The 25,747-nt window shown below is 40.8% G+C and overlaps 3 protein-coding genes across 3 annotated transcripts in view; all 3 read left to right on the top strand.

The window, feature by feature from the left end:
* Positions 1–2,930, top strand: part of LOC308307013 (glycine--tRNA ligase-like) — a gene marked incomplete at both ends in the record, with an annotated part of 16,449 nt that extends 13,519 nt beyond the window's left edge. Inside the window, one exon of the mRNA XM_080752098.1 lies at positions 2,817–2,930. Coding sequence (XP_080608224.1) covers positions 2,817–2,930 — 114 coding nt within the window. The remainder of the gene's footprint in view (positions 1–2,816) is intronic.
* Positions 2,931–7,525: 4,595 nt separating this feature from the next.
* hhatlb (hedgehog acyltransferase like, b) lies at positions 7,526–18,928 on the top strand (the record flags this gene model as incomplete). The annotated part of the gene is made up of 13 exons (XM_080751746.1): positions 7,526–7,631; positions 8,375–8,442; positions 9,561–9,674; positions 10,291–10,485; positions 12,361–12,570; positions 13,380–13,551; positions 14,025–14,169; positions 14,297–14,332; positions 14,429–14,630; positions 14,743–14,884; positions 15,327–15,558; positions 18,008–18,110; positions 18,851–18,928. The coding sequence occupies 13 exons, from the start codon at positions 7,526–7,528 to the stop codon at positions 18,926–18,928; spliced, it is 1,803 nt and encodes a 600-aa protein (XP_080607872.1).
* A 74-nt stretch (positions 18,929–19,002) lies between these two features.
* On the top strand, positions 19,003–23,810 carry klhl40b (kelch-like family member 40b; the record flags this gene model as incomplete). Its single annotated transcript, XM_080751745.1, has 6 exons — positions 19,003–20,136; positions 21,363–21,523; positions 22,167–22,274; positions 22,391–22,576; positions 23,074–23,223; positions 23,699–23,810. The coding sequence occupies 6 exons, from the start codon at positions 19,003–19,005 to the stop codon at positions 23,808–23,810; spliced, it is 1,851 nt and encodes a 616-aa protein (XP_080607871.1).
* Between the last annotated feature and the right edge of the window lie 1,937 nt (positions 23,811–25,747).

The following is a 25,747-nucleotide window of genomic DNA, read 5'->3' as shown; positions in this document are numbered from 1 at the left end:
CGCGGCGGCCAGCGGCTGTCTCTCGGTTACTCATTGAAGTTGAATCTCCATATATGGAGATAACCTACGCATCACACTAAGTCTGACCTCACCAGCCCATATTTGGGCATGAGCAACTTATGTCTCCATATATGGAGATATGATGACATCACACAGTCCTCAGCCGATGATGTGGCGTGATGTCATACAATACACAAACGAGCCCTACAGTATAAAGGGGCAATTCTTGCCAGGAAAGAAGCATTTCTTCGACTCAGACCTTATCGCCAGGGTTGGCTTATAGCAGCTATCGGTAGGACCATATATGGATTCTGTTAGTGTGGATCTCCTAACAGGGCATCATCTGGGATACAATCCCTTTTATGCCCATATATGGAGATCCCTAACAGAATCCCTTTCATGCCCATATATGGAGATCCCTAACAGAATCCCTTTTATGCCCATATATGGAGATCCCTAACAGCCTCCCTTTTATGCCCATATATGGAGATCACTAACAGCTAACAGAATCCCTTTTATGCCCATATATGGAGATCCCTAACAGAATCCCTTTTATGCCCATATATGGAGATCCCTAACAGAATCCCTTTTATGCCCATATATGGAGATCCCTAACAGAATCCCTTTTATGCCCATATATGGAGATCCCTAACAGAATCCCTTTTATGCCCATATATGGAGATCCCTAACAGAATCCCTTGTATGCCCATATATGGAGATCCCTAACAGAATCCCTTTTATGCCCATATATGGAGATCCCTAACAGAATCCCTTTTATGCCCATATATTATGGAGAAATCCCTGCTCTGAGTATCTGACATCAGTGTGATGTCACCTGTTTATGCCCATATATGGAGATCCCTGCTCTGCGTATCTGGTTGCTATTAGGGGTGTAACGATACATTTTAATAGCGATTCGATACATATCACGATACATGGTTGACGATACGATACATGGACGATATTGGTTCATTCATGGCGATACGATGCGATTCGATTCAATGATTTAAAATCGATATAGTTACTATTTAGCAAAGTCATTAAATCTGTGTGAAAGGTGTGGATAGTGCAGATTTTTAAGGGAAACATGTATTATTATGGATGTAAATATGTAAACACAGTGATTATCTGCCAAATACATGGACATTGTATATTGACAAACCTGCACCTTGACATGAACACAGAGATTACACACATTTATCGATAGACCAGTGTAGCTATATGGAAAGGAAAAGTAATTAAACCCCTCCTTTTAAATTTTTCTTCTTAAAAATGCTAAATACAATGCCCAAGTAGGTAGTATCGATACAATCGATTCTTTGCACTGCCGATTCGATACGATACAAAATAAAACGATACGATTCGATTTTAGCTGTTTTAATTTCGATATACTTCGATTTTTTAAGTTAAAAACGATATTTCGATACAGTTACTATATCGTTACACCCCTAGTTGCTATGGTAAACAGTTGGTTGCTAGGGTAAAAAAACATGGTTGCTATGGTAAACAGTTGGTTGCTAGGGTAAACAGTTGGTTGCTAGGGTAAAACCATGGTTGCTAAGGTGGTTGCTAACGTACACTAACAGACCAGCAACAACAGACTGTTGCCACAGCAACGTACACAAAGGTTTGTGTACACATGTGGTGTGATGTCATACTGATGCGGAGATATGAGCAGGGCAAAGGTGTGACGTGTGACGTGTGACCGACGGACGGACGGACGGACGGACGGACGGACGGACGGCCGGTGGAGGTTTTCATAGTAAACTGCTCCCTGACGGTCGCAAAAACACTTAAGTAGTTTTTGGTAGGATTCTATACTACAGTATACTATTTTCATCACCACCTTCACTTTTACTTCAGTATTTAAAATAAGAAAATTATACTGTTACTCAAAATCAGAATATAATTATACTGTAAGTCTGTCATCATCATGATATTGGATTGTCCACTCTGGACTGTTCATATTCACGTGAGAACTGGCTACTTTAACACTTTGACTGAAGTGATTTTCTCATGGGTGACTAACTTTTATCAGAATCACTTTCAAGTTTCAGATGTCTTCACTTTTACTTAGGTATTTTACTTAGGTCCTTAGAGTCCTGCAACCGGTCCAGCAGGTACCTGTGTTTGACCGACGGGTGAAAACGGGCGGAATATATTATATTATAAATTCGCGGGGACGGGCGGTGCACGACTTAATGCGGGCAGGTGACATTTTATTGTGAAAATCAGACAACTGTTTCCGCCTAAAGAACGTCATAGGAGCGCACGCATTGAGCAGCAGGACAGAACCGCAGCATGCATACAGCAGTGTTTCTACCTAAACAACGTGGAGCGCAACAGTGGGCAGTAGCACTGGGCAGCAGGACACCGACACACACAACATACACACAGACAAACAACCACAGCCCACACCAGACATCAGCTAGCCCCTGTTCTCATCATAGCAAGGGTGATTTAAAAGCTATCTAAAAGGATTAAAAGTGGCAGCCGACTTGGCGTTTATGTAAATATTAGCCTACTGTATATTGCGTCGCAAACACTGGAGGCCGGTGTGCAGGGACGATGCGATTTGGAAGCACGTACACATGGCTGTACGCTATTTACTTTATGGCATGTAATCACGGGTAGCGGGGCGGGCGACAGGTCCATTCTTTGATGGGCGGGGCGGATCTGATTTTTTTATAATGACAGGTAACGGGTCAGTCCACAGCGGGGTGGGCGCGGGATGTCAAAATTGGACCCGTGCAGGACTCTGACCTAGGTATGGCTTTCAAGAACTTTATAATCCACTGTGTTTACTCTGTCCACAGGTCAATGAGTTGCCAGGGATTGTTCGAGATCTGGCCGGTGGGATCCTGACTTGGGTGGAAGTGGAGAAGAAGTACCCCATCTTTGAGGGACAAGAGACTGTAAAGAAAGAATAGAAAAACATTGACTTCTGAACCTCTCTGAGCTCTACCTCCAAGAACAACATTCCACACTTAAGTTTTGATGTTTATATTTGATATACAGTCTCCTTAAAATAAATCTGTTAAGAGCCTTTTTTGTTATTTATATGGAACTGGTTTAATAAGCACCTACACAAAAAGTATTACAAAGTTCCAGCCCTCAGCTCTACCTCTGCATCCATTATTTTATATATATATATATATATATATATATATATATATATATATATATATATTATATATATATATATTATATATATATATATATATATATATATATATATATATATATACATATATATACACACACATACAGTATATATATAAAGATGACGTATAAAACAGAATCCAAAACTAGAGAATTTGATGTGTAGCTGGATGTCACATCAGCTGCATGAGAAACTAATAGTACTGTAGCTGCTTGTGTGTGAACACAATCCCTGGAGGCTGTTTTCTTGCAAAGTATAATGATCTCCTCAGCAACCTCACTTAACTCCCACTAGGCCTGCTCTTACTATAACAGAGCCCTTTGTTTGTTTTACTCATTTGCATATACTGTACTGTTATGGGTTTAGTTTTTAGAGTTTTTAGTGCCTTAATTAATGTTCTATAATACAAATTGCAATGGTTTTATATGTTGACCAATACACCGTCTTATGTCATATTTAGTAACATCAATTTAAAATACTGTCGCACCTATTCCTATCTTTGGTTGGTCAAATATGTATAGGTCTGCAGTATAAAGAACACTAAATGTACCTCATGGTTACTGTATTTCTATAATTCATATAGAATAGTTTTATCAACTTTAACGTCTGGTAATTTGCCTCAGTAAATATGTACAGTGTAATGCCATGAGCTGCATTTCATGTCATGAAAGGTGCTATACAAAATAAAGTTTATTATTATGATTAAGGAATTATTGGTTAAAGGTCAATACTCTGGTAAAACTACATAATTTAGTATCTTTTAAATGACCTGGGTTATGTTATGTGGGTAAAACCAAGATAACATAGTGTTTTGTATTTGTGAGCATATAAAAGCATCTGAAACCGTGATGAGAATTGTTGCAAACTATCAATACCAAACCTGGGTTGTGAAATCAATGAACTTCTATGAAAGCAGTTCACGAAGAGCGGATTTTGCAAAGTTGCTAATTTACATCTGCAGTCCCCAGACTCCCCACACAAAACATAAAACAACAGTGGAATACATTACTTTTGGAAACAAACATAAAAACATACATACAAGAACATGTAAACATGGTTTGCATGCCATGCTGTAGGCCTATCTATAAATTGTCCATAATCATGAAATGTCCATATTTAAGTTGCATAATCTCACACACAATGGAATTACAATAAGTAACTTGTACACACAAACACAATAATCAGTGACATACTGTGTCGAGCTTCTGCCCAGAATATTCAGGAGTTGTTACTGTTCTTTTTGTTATTGCTCTTTATGGAAACTCCTTTTGATGTATAAAGGGCTCAAACAGGTGAACTCAATGTGATTAGGGTCATATAAATCCTCATTGAACAGACCTCATAATGAGGTCTGAAAATAAACTTTAAAATAAAATACAACCCATCTCTGGGACAGCTACACCTACAGATTTTGTCCAAACCTCACACAATTCTGTACCTACCCTGGGTAGGCAACCCGGCCTGGCAGAGACTTGTGCTCCAGACTTGTGCACTTTTCTAGTTGTCACTCATGGGCACCTTGTCTCGCAGATGAGGTGAGAAGATGATTGAATGTGAGACTCAAAACGCAGTAGGCTTTGGTCTACTATAGCATACTCTCCCAAAACAGAGCTGTCAACAACAAATGGAAATAGCAAAAGAAGAATAGAAGTGAGGCTCTTTCAAATTGTTGTTTTGAACTGTCTTTTTTGCCAGCTTGCCAGATAGCATGAATGGCAGAATAATTTAGAACATTCACATCCTTTACAATTGTAGTTGAGCTCCTTTTGATGAAAAGAAGAAGAAGAAAAGCCACTGCAACATTGCACGAACTTGTTGGGCTCTATAATAGGCTACTACTGAACTCTATTGTTTGACACCTTAGCCCTTACAGTTTATCAAATATTGTGTCGCCTATTGGTATTGTAGTAGCCTGCTGTATTTGTTCCACCCTTCAGTGCAAATAGTAAGTAGCCATAGTAGCCATAGCCTACTATAAATACATGTCGCGCTCACCTTCAATCGTTCGCAGCTCCCTCACTGGGAGTCAGTGAGTGGGACCCACCACCACCACAGCGTCCAGCTCTGCGAAGGAGGCACACAATAAGCTGCCTTCAGATCGCTTTATTGGGGGGCATTTTTTATTTATTATCGCTTGAATAACTCATCTTTTTAAGGGAACTAGTAGATTTGTTTTTGCAAGAGCAACTTCTTTGGGTTCACCATTGCTGCGCTCAAGGTCAGTAATCACAACAGGTGTTTCTGAGGAAAACTTGAAATGCATGACTGTAATCACTGTAGTAGGCTAGGCTATTTCATTCAACAGCTTGTTTCTCAGTTGGACATTGTGAATACAGGAAATAAACGACTATAGGGCCCTACTATTATTATTAATTATTGTAGGCTACTTTTCAAATTCATAAACATCAATAGACCTACTGTTATCCAGATAGCTAACTGATGATGTGTATCTAGCTAATGGTCTTGTCTTGTATGGTAAATGTTTTGTTATTGAGATGTTTTCTTTCTACTCCATAAGGCATGGCACTAGAACGAGCCATGTAATACATGCATTTATTCAATTGTGATAAGTAGCCTATAGTTAAAAATAGCAAACAGCTGCACTTTAAATGCCTCAGCCCCCCAGATACTAATCAGTGGAAAGTTGCACATTTGCCCTGCACTGCCTTGATAAACATTTGAGAGCTCAGGCTCACAAGCTAGATAAACCATGATAATGGTTTTGACAGTTTTATACAAATTAATTTGATAGTCACTCTAAACTTAAACTTTGAAAGTATAATGTAATGTGAATACCATCCAAAAGAGAACATTACTGGAGCCTTTTTTAATGACAACCTTTATTGCAGATTATAGACTTCATGTAACAGGTTCATTTTATATTGAGTTAACACTGTTGATAGGGTTATCTGAAGACAATGTTTATGGCCTTTGAAGTATACAGTAGCTTATTCAACGTGTGGCCCTGCCCTCAATGAATTTAAATGATGGACATGACATTGATAAGTCTATATTTGGATAAATTGAAATGTCTGATGACATTACTAGGCCATTGGTTTGGGACGGATTATCCCTCAGCATGCAGATAGTTAGAATCCTCTATCTTCTTTTAGTCCTGTAAGTTTGAACCACACACAGGGGGTTTTATTGCTATCATGCACAGAGACAAAGATAAGATGGGATAAAAAAAGTCTCAGAGTTGGCCTGTTATTCATATACGATGGCCAAGTCTCGAACTGTAAAGACGTGATAACGTTATCTTAAATCTAAAACAACATTGTTTTAGCCATGAATTATGTAGTAGTCTATAAATGACTACTTTTGTCTACAGATGCAAAGTGCATAAATGGTACCCGGAAAGCTCGCCCCAAAACACTCACCTCCAAGCGTTTCTTGCATTCTTGTATTTGTTTTACTGAGGTTAAGGTTAGTCATATCATGGGGCAGCAGTGGCTCAGGGGTAGAGAAACTGTCGTTCGAACATGGAGGGTTCCCGAAGGATTCCCAGTTCGAATCCGGGCTCCCTCAGAGTTTGTGTCGAAGAGTCCTTGAGCAAGACTCCTAGACCCCTAGCTCCCGGTGAGCAGATTGGTGCCTTGCATGGTTTCCTCTGCCATTGGTGTATGTATGGGTGAATGTAATGCACAATCTATGTAAAGCACCTTGGATAAAGGCGCTATACAAATGCACCATTTGCATAGTTTTACTGAGGTTAAGTTTAGGAGTAAGGTTAGGTTTAGATACTGAGGTTACATTCAGGAATAAGGTTAGATTTAGGCATAGTTTTACTCAGGTTACGTTTAGTAATACCTGGAGACGACCGTTCCGAGGTTGCCGGATTTGACACGGGGAAAGCTTGTTTTGGGGCAAGCATTCTTGTATCCATGTACAAACCTTTGGGTGGTTTGTGATTCTTTTGCTGTCTGTGTAGGGGCTCCTGAACTGTCAGTTCCTGTGTTTTTGTACTTTATTTGTAAACTTTAACTTTTTTCATGACTAAAGGTTTTAACGTTTTGTATATAATTATCTTATTGTTCATAACATGTACTACTGCATTGATACACTGTATGTAAGTTTGTTTAAGTATTTGAGTAAAGGTACTCTTTTGAGGGGTGGAGCTATGTATCCAGTCCCTGTGATTGGAGTAGGGTGGTTTGAGCACCACCCTACTCCCAGGTGTTATGCCTTACAATCAAGTAATGGTCCTGTATATAAGGGGTTCTTTGTTTGTTACTACAACTTTTGCCTGATGAAGACGTAAAGTCGAAACGTTGCAGCCAGTTGCCTATAATAAAAGTAAGTTTTTGGAGCATATGAAAAGTGTGCGGGCGTTTTTCTCCTTCCAGTTCCTGTGTCACCAACATGGGGGTCAAAGCTGCACTTCCCAAGTATGAGCTATTTTTCTACAACACTGTGCTGTGCTTGGCCATGTTCTGGGCCACGAGCTGGATCTTTGAGGTGTCAAGCTGTGAGTATGGGGAAAATGTGTGCTATGGTATCCATATACATAGTAGCCTACATACATGCATCTCCCCCATGCTGTGTGTGTGCGCGAATGCACACATGCACACACACACATGCACGCACGCACGCACACGCACACACACATAAACACTGTCAAGCATTTATAGTGCAGCAGCCTGATCCATTGTTTTACTCTGACAGTAAAGTTTAAATGTTATTCCTGATGTAGAAGCATGAAGCGGTAGGCCTATAATGAAGACATACAGTATAGTATACACACAGTACTGTATGTACCCACACAGGGGCAGATGGTACTGCCTTAAGAGTACGGTATAATAGACTGCTGCAGTGTAGTATTGTGTCAGGGAAATAACAGGGGGATGGGGGGGTATTTCAGGGGGCGAGAGCCAAAAGTAGTAGCTATGCAGGCCATGCAGAAGAGATCAGGTGTCTGCAATAAGAGGAAGAGGAAAATAGCATTGTATGGCTGGCCCTGCAGTTATTGCAGTGATCCTGTCAACAGTGAACTGAAGCATCCATGTTTCCAAGGACAAGATGTGAACTATTAAAGACATTGATGTGTTAAAAGCGAAACATGTTATTTTGTGGTCGTAATTGAACTGTAGTATTCTACTGTGTGTCATGGTAGCAAAGGTGCAAAGCTCCTTTGCTTGTTTGACACTTGGCATCTAGTTGGATCTTGATTTCACGTTTTTCTGTGACTTGTCCTTTTTGATCTCCTTCCAGCCAGTGTAAACAGGAAGGTTTTCAAATCCAGCGTGAAGCCAGGATGGTACTACTTTGGGAGGAGAATGGTAAGGTGTCTGTCTACAGCTCAAATAATCTATAATAAGGTGCAGGGCCGGTTCCTGGCATAAGCAACATAAGCGGCCACTTAGGGCCACAACCAATGAGGGGGCCACATCACAGGAAGAAGATATTTTTTAAACATATTGTTACATTATGTCTTGTATCCCCTATCCAAAAACTAGCGTTATTATTTTAAAATGCGCTCCCCTTCCTCCTTCCTCATAATCCCAAACTTCACTCTAGGCCTGGCTGCCTGTATTTGATTCATGAGCAAGTCAATATGCCTCCAAAAAGAACATTTCGATCTGGTGCTCGCATAGGGCCACTTGAGTCCTAGAACCGGCACTGATAAGGTGTCTACAGCTCAAATGATGTGAACGCACAGTCGCACACCCATCCAAATGTTAAGGTGCTGGACTAAAACACTTGAGCTGACACTCAAGTGTCATGTGGTGAAAATAATTAACTTCTGTATGGCAGCATTTTCTAGTGTCCAGACGTAAGACGTTACTTTTTTATGTTCAAGGTGTTTACACAGCAGGACCGTGCAGAGAGCACAGACTGGGCAGGTGCTCAGTGCCTCCCAAAAGGGCACTTTTGGGGTGGACTTTTAGTGGGGGTCCCTTGTGCCATTTCACACCAGAAATGTAGCTAGTACATAGAACTTAGCATGCTCCCTGGCCATCTCAAATAAAGTTGTTTGCAGCTGCAAGGTTAACGAGGTGGGAGGGCACTTGATATCTCTGCATCAGGTGAAACCAAAATTGACTGATGGTAGCCAGCTCATTTACCGTAAGTTATAATTATAAATAAAAATTATTATTGTGAAATTATAATTATTTTGTCAAATGTCCGTCTTGATATGGGCCACGGATGTTGGGCATGCCATTAAATTATTATTATTATTATATAATGAGGCAAATGGGCAGGTGCCCAAGCACCCAAAGCCACCCCCCTCTGCACGTGCCTGTTACACATTACACAGTAGCTATCATTTGGTTAAGACTACTATTGCAAGACCCTGTTAGTCGACATAAATGGCATATTTTCACCTGAAAGAAAGTTGCATCATCGATACAGTTAATTGAAAAGCAAATCTTCATGCATGCACTTTGTTCCACAGGATACAGCTGATTTTGAGTGGGTGATGTGGTTCTCCACGTTCCGCGACCACCTCCTCTTTGCTCTCTCAGGTCATGTGCTGTTTGCCAAGATCTGCTCCATGCTAGCTCCACAGGTGCGTGCACAGATGATTGATTGATTGATTGAATGGCTCATTGGATGATTGATATTGATGGTTGAAATGTCTGAGGCTGCATTTATTTATAGCATTACTGCAATTGGAGACAGTCTATTTGTATTGAGTTAATGTTCGCTTACTTTTGTATTAATACATGTCACATTCCCATGCAATTATATTTTTTTATAGAAAGGTTGCCATTCTGCATGACTTGTGGAAACAAGTTGCTACAAGGTGTTATTAATACTGTAGAGAGAGGGAGAGAGAGAGAGAGAGAGAGAGAAAGAGAGGGAGAGAGTTCTCTATTTAGCCAGATCATTATGTGACAGTTTGCTTTTTGCCGTGGGCTATCATGGGACCATTTGGCATGTCAGCATAGCTCTGAAAACAGCAGATCTACAAACTCATAGTGCTTCATGTAGCACTGCGTTGTGATCTTGTAGATTGGCTGTTTTTGGTACATAACACTCAAGTATATCCCCAGCCCTAAGCAAAGGTTTTGTTTTTGTTTTTTAAGTATGTTTTGAGTCAAATTTATAAAAGCATCTGTAGATTGTGGGGCTCTTAAATGGCCGGGGTCACTGTCTCCTTCTGGATGTTGTCTGCACCACAGCACAGGTCCCTGGTGTACATGGCCTATGGGCTGCTGGCCGTGTTGACCAGCATGGGCTGGGCCTACGTGACGCTGCTCCTGTCTCACTGCATCCTGCTCTACAGCATCTCCCTCGTCAAAATCCGCTGGCTTTGCTTCACCACCGGCCTCGTCACCCTCGCTACCTTCAAGTGTGAGCCCTTTGTGTCCTGGCAGGTGAGCTGCAAGCCACACATGGCATACAAAAAAAAAGTTTTACATTAAGAATCCCAATCTCATGCTTTTACTGCAGTGCTACTGCTATAGGAGAATGAAAATTGTGCAAAAGCAGCAAATGTGCCTTGTTGTGTTCATTGTGGGCTTGTGTTCCTTTGATAACAAATAATGTTTTCACTTTTCACACATGAACACTGTAGTAGGCTACATAAAGGTGCTGCATTGTGATATTTCTTTGGTTAAAAACTTAAAGCTCTATATTCTGATAGTAATCATATCATTGCTATAGAATATTTCTTCAGTAATAGGGGTATCTCCCTCTCTCCAGCTCTTTAATAAAACAGACAATACATTTTCAGGTGGGACTGGTACACCAATTTCATCAAATGTTTTGATTTATTGATGACTACTCAAAGGTTATGCTATTAAAAGGATAACACAAGAAGCCCCAGAGGGCTTGTTTCCATCGTAGATCTACTCAATGCAGTAATACAATACAATAGTATTGTATCTGGAAAATCAGTAGAGCACCCATTTATCAACTTCAATTGTATATTCTTCCAGTTCCGCTCATTTTGTTGTTATATCACTTCCAAATTCGCTTGTTTTATCCTGTATCCTGTATGAGTTCTATCTATGATTGGATGAAATTGATATTTTGACCTGAAAAAGCATTTTCTGTTCAATAAAGAGCTGGGGAGACAGAGATACCTTTTATGGAAGAAACAGCAATGATTACTATGGGAATATAGAGCTTTACTTTAACCAAAAATATGGACTTTTCTTACTTCTTCGTGCATGTTGCCGCCCCCAAGTGGCCGCAAGAAGTAATTGTTTTGAAACTCATGCTTCTGATTTTAAATAGATTAAAGCTGATCTAAGTAATATCTTCTCTACCTGCTCAAACTTTTACTGTCCCTTTTTTATAATTTTTTTGTTAGATTCAGACATATCTGAACATATATATATAACATCTAATATATCAGCTTTAAAAGAGGTATTTTCGCTTAAAGATCTTGCATAATGCAGATTGAATCTTAAAGGGGAAGACCACCCATTTTCAATATTGAAATATGTCATTAATATACCTTAGAGGAGTTGTGTGGAAATAGAAAAAAAGTTCCCCCTCTTCTGTGTTGCCTAGAACTGGAGGATTGATTCTGGGGTTTGTATTGTAAAGTACAACTTGATGACATCACACATTGTACTTTACAATACAAACCCCAACATCAATCCTCCAGTTCTAGGCAACACAGAAGAGGGGGAACTTTTTTTCTATTTCCACACAACTCCTCTAAGGTATATTAATGACATATTTCAATATTGAAAATGGACAACTTTGTTTTTTTATAACAAGGGTTCATATTTTAGATTGTAATTAGAGAAAAGAAAAAGTGAGTGTTAAAATGTTTTCATTTGCTTCGTTCTATTGTTTTATCACGTTTACCGTGCTAAAATGTGGGGCATGCGTACGCATGGGGGCATGCGTACAAGTCGATAAATATGTATTTTTAGACACAATAAGCCAGCAGTTTCTTTATTGCTATTTACAGTAACACTTCTAGCCCCCATAAGTCACATCCAACCATGAAAGGTTGCGTTGTATCTTGGAAATGGGCTTATTCTGTGTAAAATGACATATTTAGCCACTTGTACGCATGCCCCCAACCACTGACATAAGAATCTCTAAAACAATAGAAAGAAGTAAATTAAATAATTTGAACACTCATCTTTTATATTATTTAATTACAATCTAAAATATGAACCCTTGTTGTAAAAAACTAAAGTTGTCCTTTAATGATGTTTCACAAAACAAAACTGCTATACTGTTAACATTCCTCTCTGCCACATGTGCTTCTTCTCTGCAACATTTAGAGTGGATTTGTGGAGGGGGACTTTGATCTGCGTCATGTTCTGTTCTATGGGGGCTGTGGGTTTACTATCATGCGCTGTATGAGCTTTGCTCTGGAGAACTGCGAGAAGACTGATGGAAATTACAGCTTCCTGGAGCTGCTCAAGTACAACTTCTACCTGCCCTTCTTCTTCTTTGGACCCATAATGACCTTTGATAAATTCTATGTGCAGGTAAAGTTACATACTGTGTCCTAAGCAGGGATCTTTGACTATGTCCACCTACCAGTACTGCTATAAAGTGTGATTGATACTTAACAGATGCTGAGTTTGCAATTCAGAAACATTGATCAGATATTGACCCAATTTAGTCCCAATTCCAAGTCATCCATACTTGCAGGGATGTGCACACATAGACACTGGGTGGTGCTAGAGCACGTGCCTTTTTGCCTGCCTGGATCAATGTGCCCTTTTTATATAGTTAGTTTTTTGTACATTGTTTGTTTGTTTTGTTGTATATATATATAATATATATATATATATATATATATATATATATATATATATATATATATACACACACACACACACACACACACACACACACACACACACACACACACACACACACACACACACACATACACACACCGGTATAACACACACACACATACACACACCGGTATATATGTATGCCCCAATATCACGTAAGCTATCTGTGATCAAAGCAGCATGTATCTTCAGCTAGTATCAAATTTCTGAAAAGTCAACAGTATTGGTGAACTAACTTTGAAAGCCTATTATCAAGTTGCATGGAAGGCTTTATCAAAATAATAATAATTTAAATATGCAACACAATTTGATTATGTATGGGGGTTATCTCTGCCTCACCTAAGACGTAATTTATATCTGCTACAAGAGTACAGTAACTTAGACTGTTAGTTCTACTCACATGCAACACTACAGTGCTGGCAGCTGGATATGGATCTCTCTCTCTCTTTTTCTTTTAATAATTGATACTGTGTGTCTGCTGCCCCCTGCAGGCCAACCAGTCCACCCTGACGAGGAAGGAGGGGGAGATGTGGAACATCAACCTCCAGGGTGTGCTCCACCTAGGAGCCATCCTGGTGGTGGACACCCTCTTCCATTTCATGTACATCCTCACCATCCCCAACGACATGAAGCTTCTCAAGCACCTCTCGGACTGGGCTTTAGGTCTGTGTGTCCGTTGCTGCTATTCCTGCTCTGCGCTCTGATGCGGTGGCATGTGTAGATGGTGTGTTAATGAATGCGTTACATTGCCAGGTCACCATGATTGTTAATTGGAATCATGACAGTTTTACCCACTTTAAGTAGTAATATAAAACTAACTAATCTGTTACCTGGATTCACTATTTAGTTTTCAGTTCAATTCATTGAGGAAGTGGATTTCCTGACATATATTTATTTATTTATTTTGGCATGGGAAGGCTGTTATATCCATGTATTAATTTAAGAGTAAATTGACGTGACTTTCTGTGTGGTACCATAGGTACCCTCACAAAAACATGCAGTAATCCTGGTCTCTATACTGGATTACAGTTTAGTCAATTGTCACTGGGTGAAAAATGGGTTACAAAATCATGGGATACAAATTATAGAAAGAAGAGTCAATTGATGCAGGTACTGCTGTGGTTGTGTGTCTCCAGTGGGACTTGCGTACTCTAACCTGGTGTACGACTGGGTAAAGGCAGCCATCATGTTTGGAGTCATCAACACAGTATCCAGACTGGATCATTTGGACCCACCGAAACCCCCAAAATGTATCACCATGCTCTATGTGTTTTCTGAAACGTGAGTCGTATTTACACATTAGGATCTGATTACAGTAGCTCATTTCATAACTGTCTAATGTATGGGCCTCTATATAGTCTTATAGTCTGAAATGCTAAAACTGTTCTTTACTTCATCTCCCTTGCAGTCACTTTGACAGAGGAATTAACGACTGGCTGTGCAAGTGAGTATCCTATAACAACCATTAAACTGTGATTTGATTTTATTGTACAAAAGCGAAATCAGAGGGAGCTGAGGCTCATTCTGGCTATATCCATAGGTACGTGTATGATCACCTGGGAGGAAAGCATCAGAATGTGTTGGATGAGCTGGTAGCTACGCTGTGCACCTTTGGCATCACCATCCTATGGCTAGGACCCTGCCAGGTGGTGCTGATCTGGGCTTTCTTTAATTGTCTTGGCCTCAACTTTGAGCTGTGGACAGCCACTCTGTTCTCCATGGAGCCCTTTGCTTCATTTGAGGTAGGTTAAGACAGGGGTTCCTTGCATGGCCCTCACTTTGAAGACTGCGTTGGTTAAGAATGATTGTTACATTTGATATCAAATACAAAACGCTTCTTAAATGTCTTTGCAGGCGGCGATGTCAGTGGGAATGTCACGCAGAATCAGAGCTGTCTTCAACTCCTTCAACTTCTGGGCAATTGTTTTGTACAACATTCTGGCATTAAACAGTTTGGACTTTGCAAAGTTGGTGGCCAAGAGATTGCTTATTAAAGGTAAATGCTGTTGTTTTTCAAGCCATACTGAAGTGAAAAAGTAAATGTTTAGGAAGAGGATGGTATTGGCAACTGACATAAGTGTAGGGCCTATGCTTGTATTCCTTGTACTCGTATAGGCTTATTTGTCAAAGTAATTGCACTTGAAACTTATGTACCATATATACTAAGGCTGGGACTTTAACTGATTAATCGTGATTAATTAATTACAGACAATTCGCATCCCAGCCCTAATATATACTGTACATACCGGTACATACAGTATGTACATTTGTAGCCTCTGGGATTGAATGCACACAAATTGTGATTTCCCCACTTAGACTATATCATTAATTGAATTGTACGCCTATCTTCACTATCCGTCGTATATAGAGCTCAAGTGATTAACCTGCTACAGAAAAAAGGGTTGTGATTGCCATTCCGATTCGTTCTTTTTTCGCAGGCTTCCCCATAACCACCATCGTGGTCATGTTCGTGACCTACTGCTTGATCCAAGTGATCAAGGAGAGGGAGAGGAGACAGGCCTTGATTGACGACCCTGATCCCATCCCTCCACCCGCCCCAGTTGCCCAGCCCACTGCCTCTGCTCCTCCCACCGTCACCACCACCACCGCTGTGCCCACAGCCGCTGCTGCTGCTCCGCCCGTCGTAGACCCCAGCAAGCAGAAGGCAGAGTAGAGAGTGAATGGACAGCCTGTACATCAGTGTCTACCAGTCAGTGGCGTCAGTTCACCAGTCAAGACACCAGTCATGTTGCCATACCTTAACAACAGGCATGATGAATTTATTTGACATGATGAATTTATTTGACTTAATTTATTTAAGTACACCCCCCCCCCCTGTAGCCAAGGTATGGCAGCTGCCATACCGTGGCTATATCCATACCCAATTGACGCCTCTGCTACCAGTGGTGTAAAGTAACTAAGTACATTTACACTAGTACTATACTTGAGTACAATTTTTAGGTATTTGTACTTTACTGCAGTATTTCCAATTTACCATACTTTTACTTCTACTCCACTACATCCAAATCCAAATATTGTACTTTTTTAGAACTTCCACTACAATTATTTGAAAACTTTAGTTACTAGTTACTTTGCAGATATAAATTATAACATTATAAAACATATATTAACCACTTTAGCCCTATTTTATACCTAGGCTATTTAGAAAATAGCTATGTAGATCTGCTATTTTCAAACATTTTGTACTTTTACTTTTGGTGCTTTAAGTATATTTTGATGCCAATACTTTCGTACTTTTACTCCAGTACATTTTGAATTCAGGACTTTTACTTGTAACAGAGTATTTACTGTATATATTGAAATGTAATGGAGTGAAAGTCATCATAAGTATCCAAAAATACACTCAAGTAAGGTAGGCCTACAGATACTCAAAAAATGCACTTTGTTACTGTCCACCACTGCTATTCAGTCATATAGTCTCGGATGTATAATCGGAGAGATCTGTTGTTTACATTAAGGTGCTAGAATGAACGATGCATGCACACTGTTCTGCATAGTAATGCCAAGTACTGTCCGCAGACTCCGCACACAATTTGTATTATTGGCAATTTAAAATCTAATGTTTTAAATGGAGACTTTTTCTGCTGTTAAGTGCCTTAACTTCCTGCAAATAAGCCAAACAACTTTGTAAAAGACTCAAAAGACACAAATTATTTTGTTCATAAGTATTAAAAGAAAACGGTTTATGAAGCACCTATAGGCACTAAAGTGAACTGGACTGTTGATGTGCCTTGACATTTGTCTTCCTGGTTTTATATTATGTAATGATTATTCTTAAGCTGTGTCAGCTCAGCAATACAGTGACCCAAATGTTTCTGAAATTACCGACAGCCACATTCAAACTTATTTTTATCACTTTCTCAGCCATTACAAATAAGAAGTGTGGCTATGGCTGTATGTTTATTCAAGATTCATGAGTTTTATTCATCACATCACATCACATATGCGTATACATTTATGTGTGCATGATGTTTATGTGTACAATCATAATGTATAAAGTGTAGTTGAGACAAGTGTTTTCTTCTCTCTCTCTCTCTCTCTTTTCCCCTCACTATTAATACACCAGTCAGTGAGTGCTGTCATTAAAGTCTGTTTGGCATGGGTATTTCTGTAGCGTTACATTAAGCAACAACAGCTTTATTCCTGCTCATTGCATGCTCACTGGAAACACTTCAAACGATGCCCTCTGGGATAGGTCAATTCATGCCTACGGAATAGTGTCTGTGGGTCATTAACAGTGTTTAGTGGCGTCTGGAAAGTAATTGAAGCTTATTGCAGATACAGATTACAACAAAGCAATATCCTTTTTCATTATTTTCTCCCCAATTCAGTCAATATATCAGCTCACATGTGTATTAGTCCCAGTGGTGGAAAAAAGTACTCAAATATTTTACTTATGTAAAAGTATCAATACCACAATGTAGAAATACTAGTCTACGCTATTGTCATCAAAATATACTTAAAGTACCAAAAGTAAAAGTACTTATTATCCAGAATGTCCCGTTACACAAGTTTTCAAATCTGTAAAATGTAGTGGAGTAGAAGCAAAAGTATTGAAAATGTGAAATGCTCCAGTAGTAGTAAAAATCACACCCAATGTGAAGTGAGCGGTGGTCGTGCTGGCATAACGTCTTCAATTGGTAATTGGTGATGTAATACAGGCTACACACACACATTGCTATGGCAAAACGCTGAGGAAAAAGACTAGGATATAGGTCTAGGATGTAATTGGTGATGTAATACAGGCTACACACACACACATTGCTATGGCAAAACGCTGAGGAAAAAGACTAGGATATAGGTCTAGGATGTAATTGGTGATGTAATACAGGCTACACACACACACACACATTGCTATGGCAAAACGCTCAGCGTTCCTCAGCGTTTATTTGGCAAAACGCTGAGGAAAAAGTGGCTACAGATACACGCACAGCCACTCTATGGAGCGGTTTACCACCGCTCAAAAAGTAATAATACCTAAAATGTGTACTTAAGGACAGTACTTGAGTAATATGTACTTAAGTTACTTTCCACCACTGTTGTTCTAGGGAGAGTGTGGACAACCACATGTCTCCTCCAATACACATGGTGTCGCCAGCTGCTTCTTTTCACCTGACAGTGAAAACAACTGCCAAAACACATGCAGAGGAACCTCCCAGTTCCGCTCCCTGCTGAACAGGCACCCCCAATACAACAAACCTGTACAGTGGTTGCAGGCAGCGACAGACAGAGGATGCCCTCCACTCCCCTGTCGGTCTCACACACGTTACATACTGTAGCAGCCAATAGCATTGGATGATGGTCCGGCTGGAGGTGGCACTGTGGAGGAATCGAATGCAGTCCTTCAGTGGTTTAGAACATCTTTTAGTGGTTCTCAAACTTTAACATTTCAAGGTCTTCCCTTTAACGGGTCCATTTGGTTCCATTGTATAATATCAAGAGTTACAGACTTGTAAGGGTCAATTTAGACCCCTCTAAAGGAACCTAAAGAGTCCCTGAAATCCACTTTGAGAACCACTATTTTAAATGATATGGGACTGTGTTACCCATAATAATATATTATCTTATGTTAAGCGCATGCTTACAAGTTGGTATGATGACTCAGTTGAAGAAAAAAGCCACAAGGGGGCAAGCTCACGTCTGAGCTGTCCAGTAAAGAAGTTAACATGACTCAGGAAGGACGTATTTGCCATGAAGCAATGTGTCAGCTGTCAGGGTGGGGGTGGGGGGTGGGGGGAGGTGTCCCAGTGTGAAAGAGTGGATATTACATTTCACATGTTCCAGAATGGCTGCCACAGCTTCACACCAAAGGCCCAGAACTATAAATAGCCCCCCAGCTGGGGCTCAGTTGAAGGGTCAGGACAGCTGACGAAGTGGTCCGCCCTGGGGTTCAGCTGGTGTGTGTGAATAAACTGGTCACCCCCTTGCCTCCTCTTTGCAGGTTAGACAGCAGCAGAGCCTGGACTCTGCTCTAGAAAGAAGACCCAAGAAGACCCACGAAAGCTCCAATTTTGTGTGATCCCAAAACCCACAAGAGGTCGCTTCATCAAAAGCCTCTTTGAGACCACATTGCTCGCCAGAGGACCAGCGACGATGGCTTTAAACCCTTTGGACGAGCCCAGGCTTTATCAGCAGACGCTGCTCCAGGACGGCCTCTATGACCTGCTGGAGAATGACAAGCTGGTCGACTGTGTTCTGAAAATCAAAGACAAGGAGTTCCCCTGCCACAGACTGGTCCTGTGCGCCTGCAGCGCGTACTTCCGGGGCATCTTCCTGTCCGACCTGGACGAGAGCAAGAAGAAGGAGATTGTCTTGGAGGAAGTGGAGCCAGGCGTCATGGGCCTGATCCTCAAGTACCTGTACACATCCACCATCAACGTGACAGAGCACAATGTCCAGGACATCTTTGCGGTTGCCAACATCTTGCAGATTCCATCCATTTTCACCGTGTGCGTGTCCTTCCTTCAGAAGAGGCTTAGCCTCAGCAACTGTCTGGCCATCTTCAGGCTGGGCCTGATGCTGGATTGCCCCAGGCTGGCCGTGTCCGCGCGGAACTACGCCTGCGAGCGCTTCAAGCTCATTGCCAGAGCCGAGGACTTCTTCCAGCTGGGGCCCAGCGAGCTGGCAGCCATCCTGGCATCGGACTCACTGAACGTAGAAACAGAGGAGACGGTGTTCGAGGCCGTGATGGACTGGGCGGCCCACGAAGACACGGAAAACAGGGAGAAGGTGCTGCCAGGTCTGCTGGAATGTGTCCGCCTGCGTCTGGTGGACGACGTGTACCTGAGAGAGGTGGTGGAGACGCACCCGGTGATCTCCTCCAGCCCCGAGATAGCAGAGAAACTGCAGCTGGTCTGGGACGCTCGCGCCGGGAAACTGCCCGATTTGAAGACTATCAAGAGGAAGAAGGAGAAAAAGACAGAGGACAATGGTGAAGAGGACAAAGAAGAGGAGGAGGAGGAGGAAGAAGAGGCCCTCCTCCCGGGTATCCTGAACGATAACCTCCGGTTTGGCATGTTCAAAAGGAACTTCATATTCATGATCAACAATGCGGGCGCGGCGGCCTATGACCCCACAGGAAACGACTGCTTTGTGGCGTCACTCTCCACACAGATTCCCAAGAACCACGCCAGTGTGGTCACCAAGGAGAACCAGATCTTTGTGGCCGGCGGATTATTCTTTGACGAAGATAACCCAGTAGAGCCAGTCAGCTCTTACTTCCTACAGGTTGGTGTCTATTAGAATAGCTATATCCTAGAGCAGCTGGATAAATGAGTAGATTCATTCAATTGAAATGAATACATTTCACGAAAATTTGACTATTTTATCGATGTGTTTCCATAACACTACTACAATTTCACTTGAAACCAAAGCATATTTCAAATTCAATTCATATCATATCAGACTCCCTAGGAAAGAATCCTTTGAAGTGGGGTTTCATAGACATTAATTAAAGTTAATTTGGAGGTTGGTGACAGACAGGAAAACGTTTAAAAGCTTTTGATCTAAGGCGAGTGTTGGTGAGGTCACATAATCCAGAAATATTTATTATATCTGGATCATTATTTTGGTAAAAGAATGAGTAAACCAGATATAACTTAAAACCAGGATATGTACAATGATGATCATAAACTTTCTCTGACTTTTTCTGAATATAATGCAGCGTTTCATGGAGTAGAGGACTGGAAAAGTTTCAAACACTCAATGTACCGTTACTGTACTATTAGATGAACCATGTGTTTTGAGTTTTGAGATGTTTTGAGTCTTGACACAAGTACACGTATGTTTGTATGTACAGTACTATGTACTGTACTGCTGCATACAGGGGTGTCACAGGGGGGGGGGGGAGTAGGACTGAGTTACTAGGGCCCAAGGTGGAGGGGCTTTAATTATTTTGTACTTTAGCTATTGAAAAATAGCAGATATTCAAGCTCACAGCGCGGCACCAAGTGCCACACTGCGAGCTTGTAGACAGAAAATGTGTGCAAAACGTTTAATATATGTATGTTTTTAAGCGCACATTTGTAACTCAAATTTTGCTTCTGGGGGGTCCCTCTAACTAAATATTTTGAGGGTGATGAGGGTCCATGGCCAAAAGCATATCATTTGGGGGGTCCTTCTCATGAAAACATTTGAGCACCACTTGAAACATTGAAATATTCAAAGACTTGCACAAAATGTTCACGATTAAAAAAAAATAGCAGATCTACAAGCTCGCAGTGTTGCACTCGGTGCCGCGCTGTGAGCTTGTAGATCTGCTATTATTCAATAGTTTTTAATAGTTTCCGGTCTAAATGGGTTAAACCCCCTCCCCCTATGAAGAACATTCTTGGGGGGCCCGCAGTGAATCCTTGTACCCAGGGCCCAGAATTTGGTGCGACACCCCTGGCTGCATATACTGTGTAGTAGACTCACCCTCCACTCACAACGGTTTGACTCCTGTGATTTCACAGTATGATCCCGTCACTTCTGACTGGCTGGGGATGCCCCCCATCCCCTCCACGCGCTTCCTGTTCGGGATGGTTGAGGCTAAGAACTGCATCTTCGTGCTGGGAGGGAAGGAACTCAAGGACAAGGAAGTCACACTGGACTCTGTGCTGCGCTATGACAGACAGTGAGTATGGGTCAGAACGTCAGCACTGGAAATAGGATGTTCAGCAGTCACTAATCATGAGTGCAGGCAGGAATGCAAATTAATCCTTTTCTCATAAATGTACATAGTTCTTCAAACTCTTTTCCTCAAAGTGGGGTCCCCACAGGTCCCCTGCAAAACGAGGACCAGTTTAAACACATAAAGCCCTATTATATTTCTTTGCTATTTGATAGATCTACAAGTTCAAAACACAAAATGTTCTGAACTTGTAGACCTGCTATTTTTGGTGAAGGTTCCCCAAGAATAGGGCTACTAGGGTCGGGGGATTTTCAGTAGAAATTGAATATCAGATTATACTTTAACCCCCCGACCTACTAGGTGGTATGATCCCACAATCCTGACACATACATCCTCAAATTTCAACAAATCAAAGCCATTTCTTCTCAAAACACCAGAGAATACAATTCTATGTTTTTCAGATAAGCTACAGAACCTCAAGTTTTGCATGAATAAGATTTTTTTTCCCCCAGAGAACCCAGAATGTCTCCATAATTAAGATAAAGTGCCTGATACTAATTAGTTGTTTTGAACTGATGGTGATCATGTCATCTATAATGCTTTACTTGTATGTGTGTTCATATTGACCCTTATTTCTTATTCACAGATCCCTCAAATGGGGAGAGTCAGAGCCCATTCCTTACCCGGTCTACGGACACGCAACAGTGTCCCACAATGATGTTATCTATGTGATTGGAGGCAAGGAAGACAACAAGTGAGTATACAGCCATACCAACCTTAGTAATGTTGGCAGGTGTGTAGATTTCAAGACAAAGCCTCCATTCAGTGTAACACAACACAGCTCCATAATGTCACATTTTCTGTGCACAGGCAATGCCTCAAGAAGATGATTGCATATGACACCAAGAATTATAAATGGAAGGAGCTGGCTCCTATGAAGCACGCACGCTGTCTGTTTGGAGCCGTTGTTCATGATGGCAAGATCTACGTGGCGACAGGAGTCACTGACACCGGACTGACAAACAGCATTGAAGTGTACGACATCACCGCCAACAAGTGAGTTCCTCTGCATCCACCATACTGGGTCAGGTCCCCAGAAGACTTTTAAGACCTTTTTGAAAAAGACCATGACTGCATCAAAAGTATTCAACAAACCATACAATAAAAACTGGTCAAACATTGGCCAAATTGTCAAATAATATAAGAAAGAGATAAAAAATGTGAACATAGCTGATGGCGTGAGCTTGTAGTAGATCATCTATTTTCACAATTTTTATCTGTGGAAAAGAGTCAAACTAAAATGTAATGAACATGTCAAATCCTAAAATTCCAAGTGCCTTTCAGGGTGTGTGTGTATTTTGGGGGGGTCGCGGCTTCCTCTTTGAGAACCATTGCACTATACTCAGAAAGACTCCATCTCAGAGAATGTACCTGTTTATTTTTTACATTGTGTTGTACGTGACGGTTGTGTTGTGTTGTTTTGTGTGTGTGTGTGTGTGTGTGTGTGTGTGTGTGTGTGTGTGTGTGTGTGTGTGTGTGTGTGTGTGTTCCAGGTGGTCAGACTTCGTAGACTTCCCTCAGGAGCGCAGCTCTCTGAGCCTGGTCTCCACCGGCGGGTTGATGTACGCCGTGGGCGGCTTCGCCATGATGCCCGTGGAGGACAGTGACGAGCTCCTCCCCAAAGAGATGATGGACATCTGGAGGTGAGAACAATTCAGACTAGAACACCCACACACAGTGTCAAATAAGCTATGAAATGTTACTTGCTGTTGTTGTCATTTCACATCATTTTGCATCACAATCTTTTTACCACTTTAATCATATGTTATACTTTGGTTATTCAAAAGTCTTGAAGATTTGTGCAAAGTGCAAATCTTAAAATATACTCTAGAGAGAGTCTAGGGCTAGGCTATATAACTTTGACATTTTAACTAAAGTCTTTGCTTCTGGGGGTCTCTATGGCACAAATACATCATTTGGGGGGTCCTTGACATGAAATAGTTTGAGCACCACTGATATAGCAACATATGTTTTTCGGAAAACTTTGGATTAGAAGGCATTGCAATCGGCCTCAAGTCTTAATGGCCATTCTTGGCTTACTGTTAAATGAATAGCAATCTGGTCAGACAGGGCTTTTCTTTCTGCAACTAATGTCACTCAATGCACTGACCTCTCCAGATACAATGAAGCTGATAGAACATGGAACGGGATCCTCCGAGAGATCCAGTATGCTTCGGGGGCCACGGTCCTGGGGGTGCGTCTCAACAGCCTCCGCCTCACCAAGGTGTAACCCTCCCATTTGTCTGAAGCCTTATCTGGTTAACAGGAGTCCACCGTAGTTTTGACTTATAGCCATTAACTGTCTTTAGACGTCATTTACTGCCACTCATGTTGAAAAGGTATGGAAAAACACTACAAGACTTTAAAATTGCTAGGTATGTTTAGATGATTCATCCTTTTGAAGGTCACGACACTAATATATACCATATACCAAATGAGCTTATTGATATCAATAGGTCTGGAAGTTTTTTTTTTACCTTTCAAGAGTTGCATTTTAAACTTAGATAGGAGGGCTTTTAACAATACAGAGAGTTCACTAAAGTTGTCAAAAAATATTCAGGTACATTCTGTAACATTTATTGAACAAGGACAACATATATAAACCAAACCAAACAGAAAAGCAGTTTCGGGGGAAATGGTTTAGGCTTTTGTAAATTATGTGGCCAATGAACAATGACATGTAACATGTCATGTAGTAACAAGGTATTGTCAGAATAATGTATTTGGGCCTTGTTAAAAAAAGTTTGATTTCCTTTTATACAATGATATACAATTGCTGTGTAACTGTGTGGTGTTGGCTTGATATAATTACTCTTTATTTTTTATGTATTGATCAATTTTTTTATACATATATGGGTATGTTTCCGATGTTTTTGGAGTGATATTGTTAAAAGTAAGAAATCGATGTAGTCGATTTAAATATATTTGCACTGTGTGGGATACAGTGTTATGTGCACTTTGTTGACAATGTATAACACAGTCAGTCACCATTCACCAAGATAATAACTTTCAAGTGTTGGCAGAAAGCTGTACACGTCCAGACACAGTAGAGGGCAGCAAAACTCGTTATGTAGTGTAACACCAGTTAACATTATAACTTGATGGAATACTTGTAAATATTACCCTGAAGAAGGCTGGATAGCCAAAACGTTTGTATCTCATGTTGAAAATGCAATAAAGTTAAAGAAAAGCAACTCTTGCCACTGTGTGCGATCCATTACCTATACAATGTTGATGATCTAAGACAGGGGTGGGCAACTTTGATGATGGCGAGGGCCACTATATTTCCACCTTCACTCCAGAGGGCCACAATGCATATTGCTATGTCCTACTTTGTCATATCTCATACAAAAGAAGCAAAAATAGCAGATCTACAAGCTCAAAACGCATCGCGCTGCGATGCGTTTTGAGCTTGTAGATCGGCTATTTTTGCCTCTTTTGAATTGGAATCCTGAATTATTTTTGTTATTTCTTAATTGGAATCCTGAAATGTAACATTTTGATTTAATTTCAAACGCATTTAGTTGTATACTCATGTTAACTTTATGAACCTAAATACAAAAACAATGGACATTAAAAAAATACATTTTATTACTACTATACTAGTCATTAAGCTACTAATATAATATAGACTGAAGGAATTAAAGCAGAACATGGTTGTAATTCTAACAGCTGAAATCAATAATATATCAGTATTCTGGTATTAACCTGTGGGCCGCATTAAGTGAAGGTGGGGGCTGCATGTGGCCCCCGGGCCGCCAGTTGCCCATGTATGATCTAAGAGGACACCGTACCAGACAGAGCGCGTCAGAGCACGCTGGTAACAACAAAAGGCTATACTTGGAAATAATATATGTATTTCTTGTAATGGAGGGGTTGGATGCACCTCCCCAGTCCCCTGACCGAAAACTTGTCTGTGGTGCTAAACCCAAAAACATTTACTTAGAAGATTCAACATCAAAGGATATGGTAACGTTTTGGATGATAGATATAAAGCGTCTTAAAGTAAATTGATGAAATTGAGGCACTGTCCATGTGCTTTTCTTTTTTCTTTTTTTTTTACAATGGTGACCATACATCCTTGAATGTCTGAAGTATTTCACATTTACATTTCATTCCTTCAGTGTCTCTGCACAGAAGTGGAAAAGAAAAGACAACGCACAACTA

Source organism: Nannobrachium achirus (genome assembly GCF_963921795.1).
Source record: "Nannobrachium achirus genome assembly, chromosome: 21".
Lineage (NCBI taxonomy): Eukaryota > Metazoa > Chordata > Actinopteri > Myctophiformes > Myctophidae > Nannobrachium > Nannobrachium achirus.
Note: the sequence above shows the minus strand (reverse complement) of the source record. Positions and strands in the feature narration are given on the sequence as shown.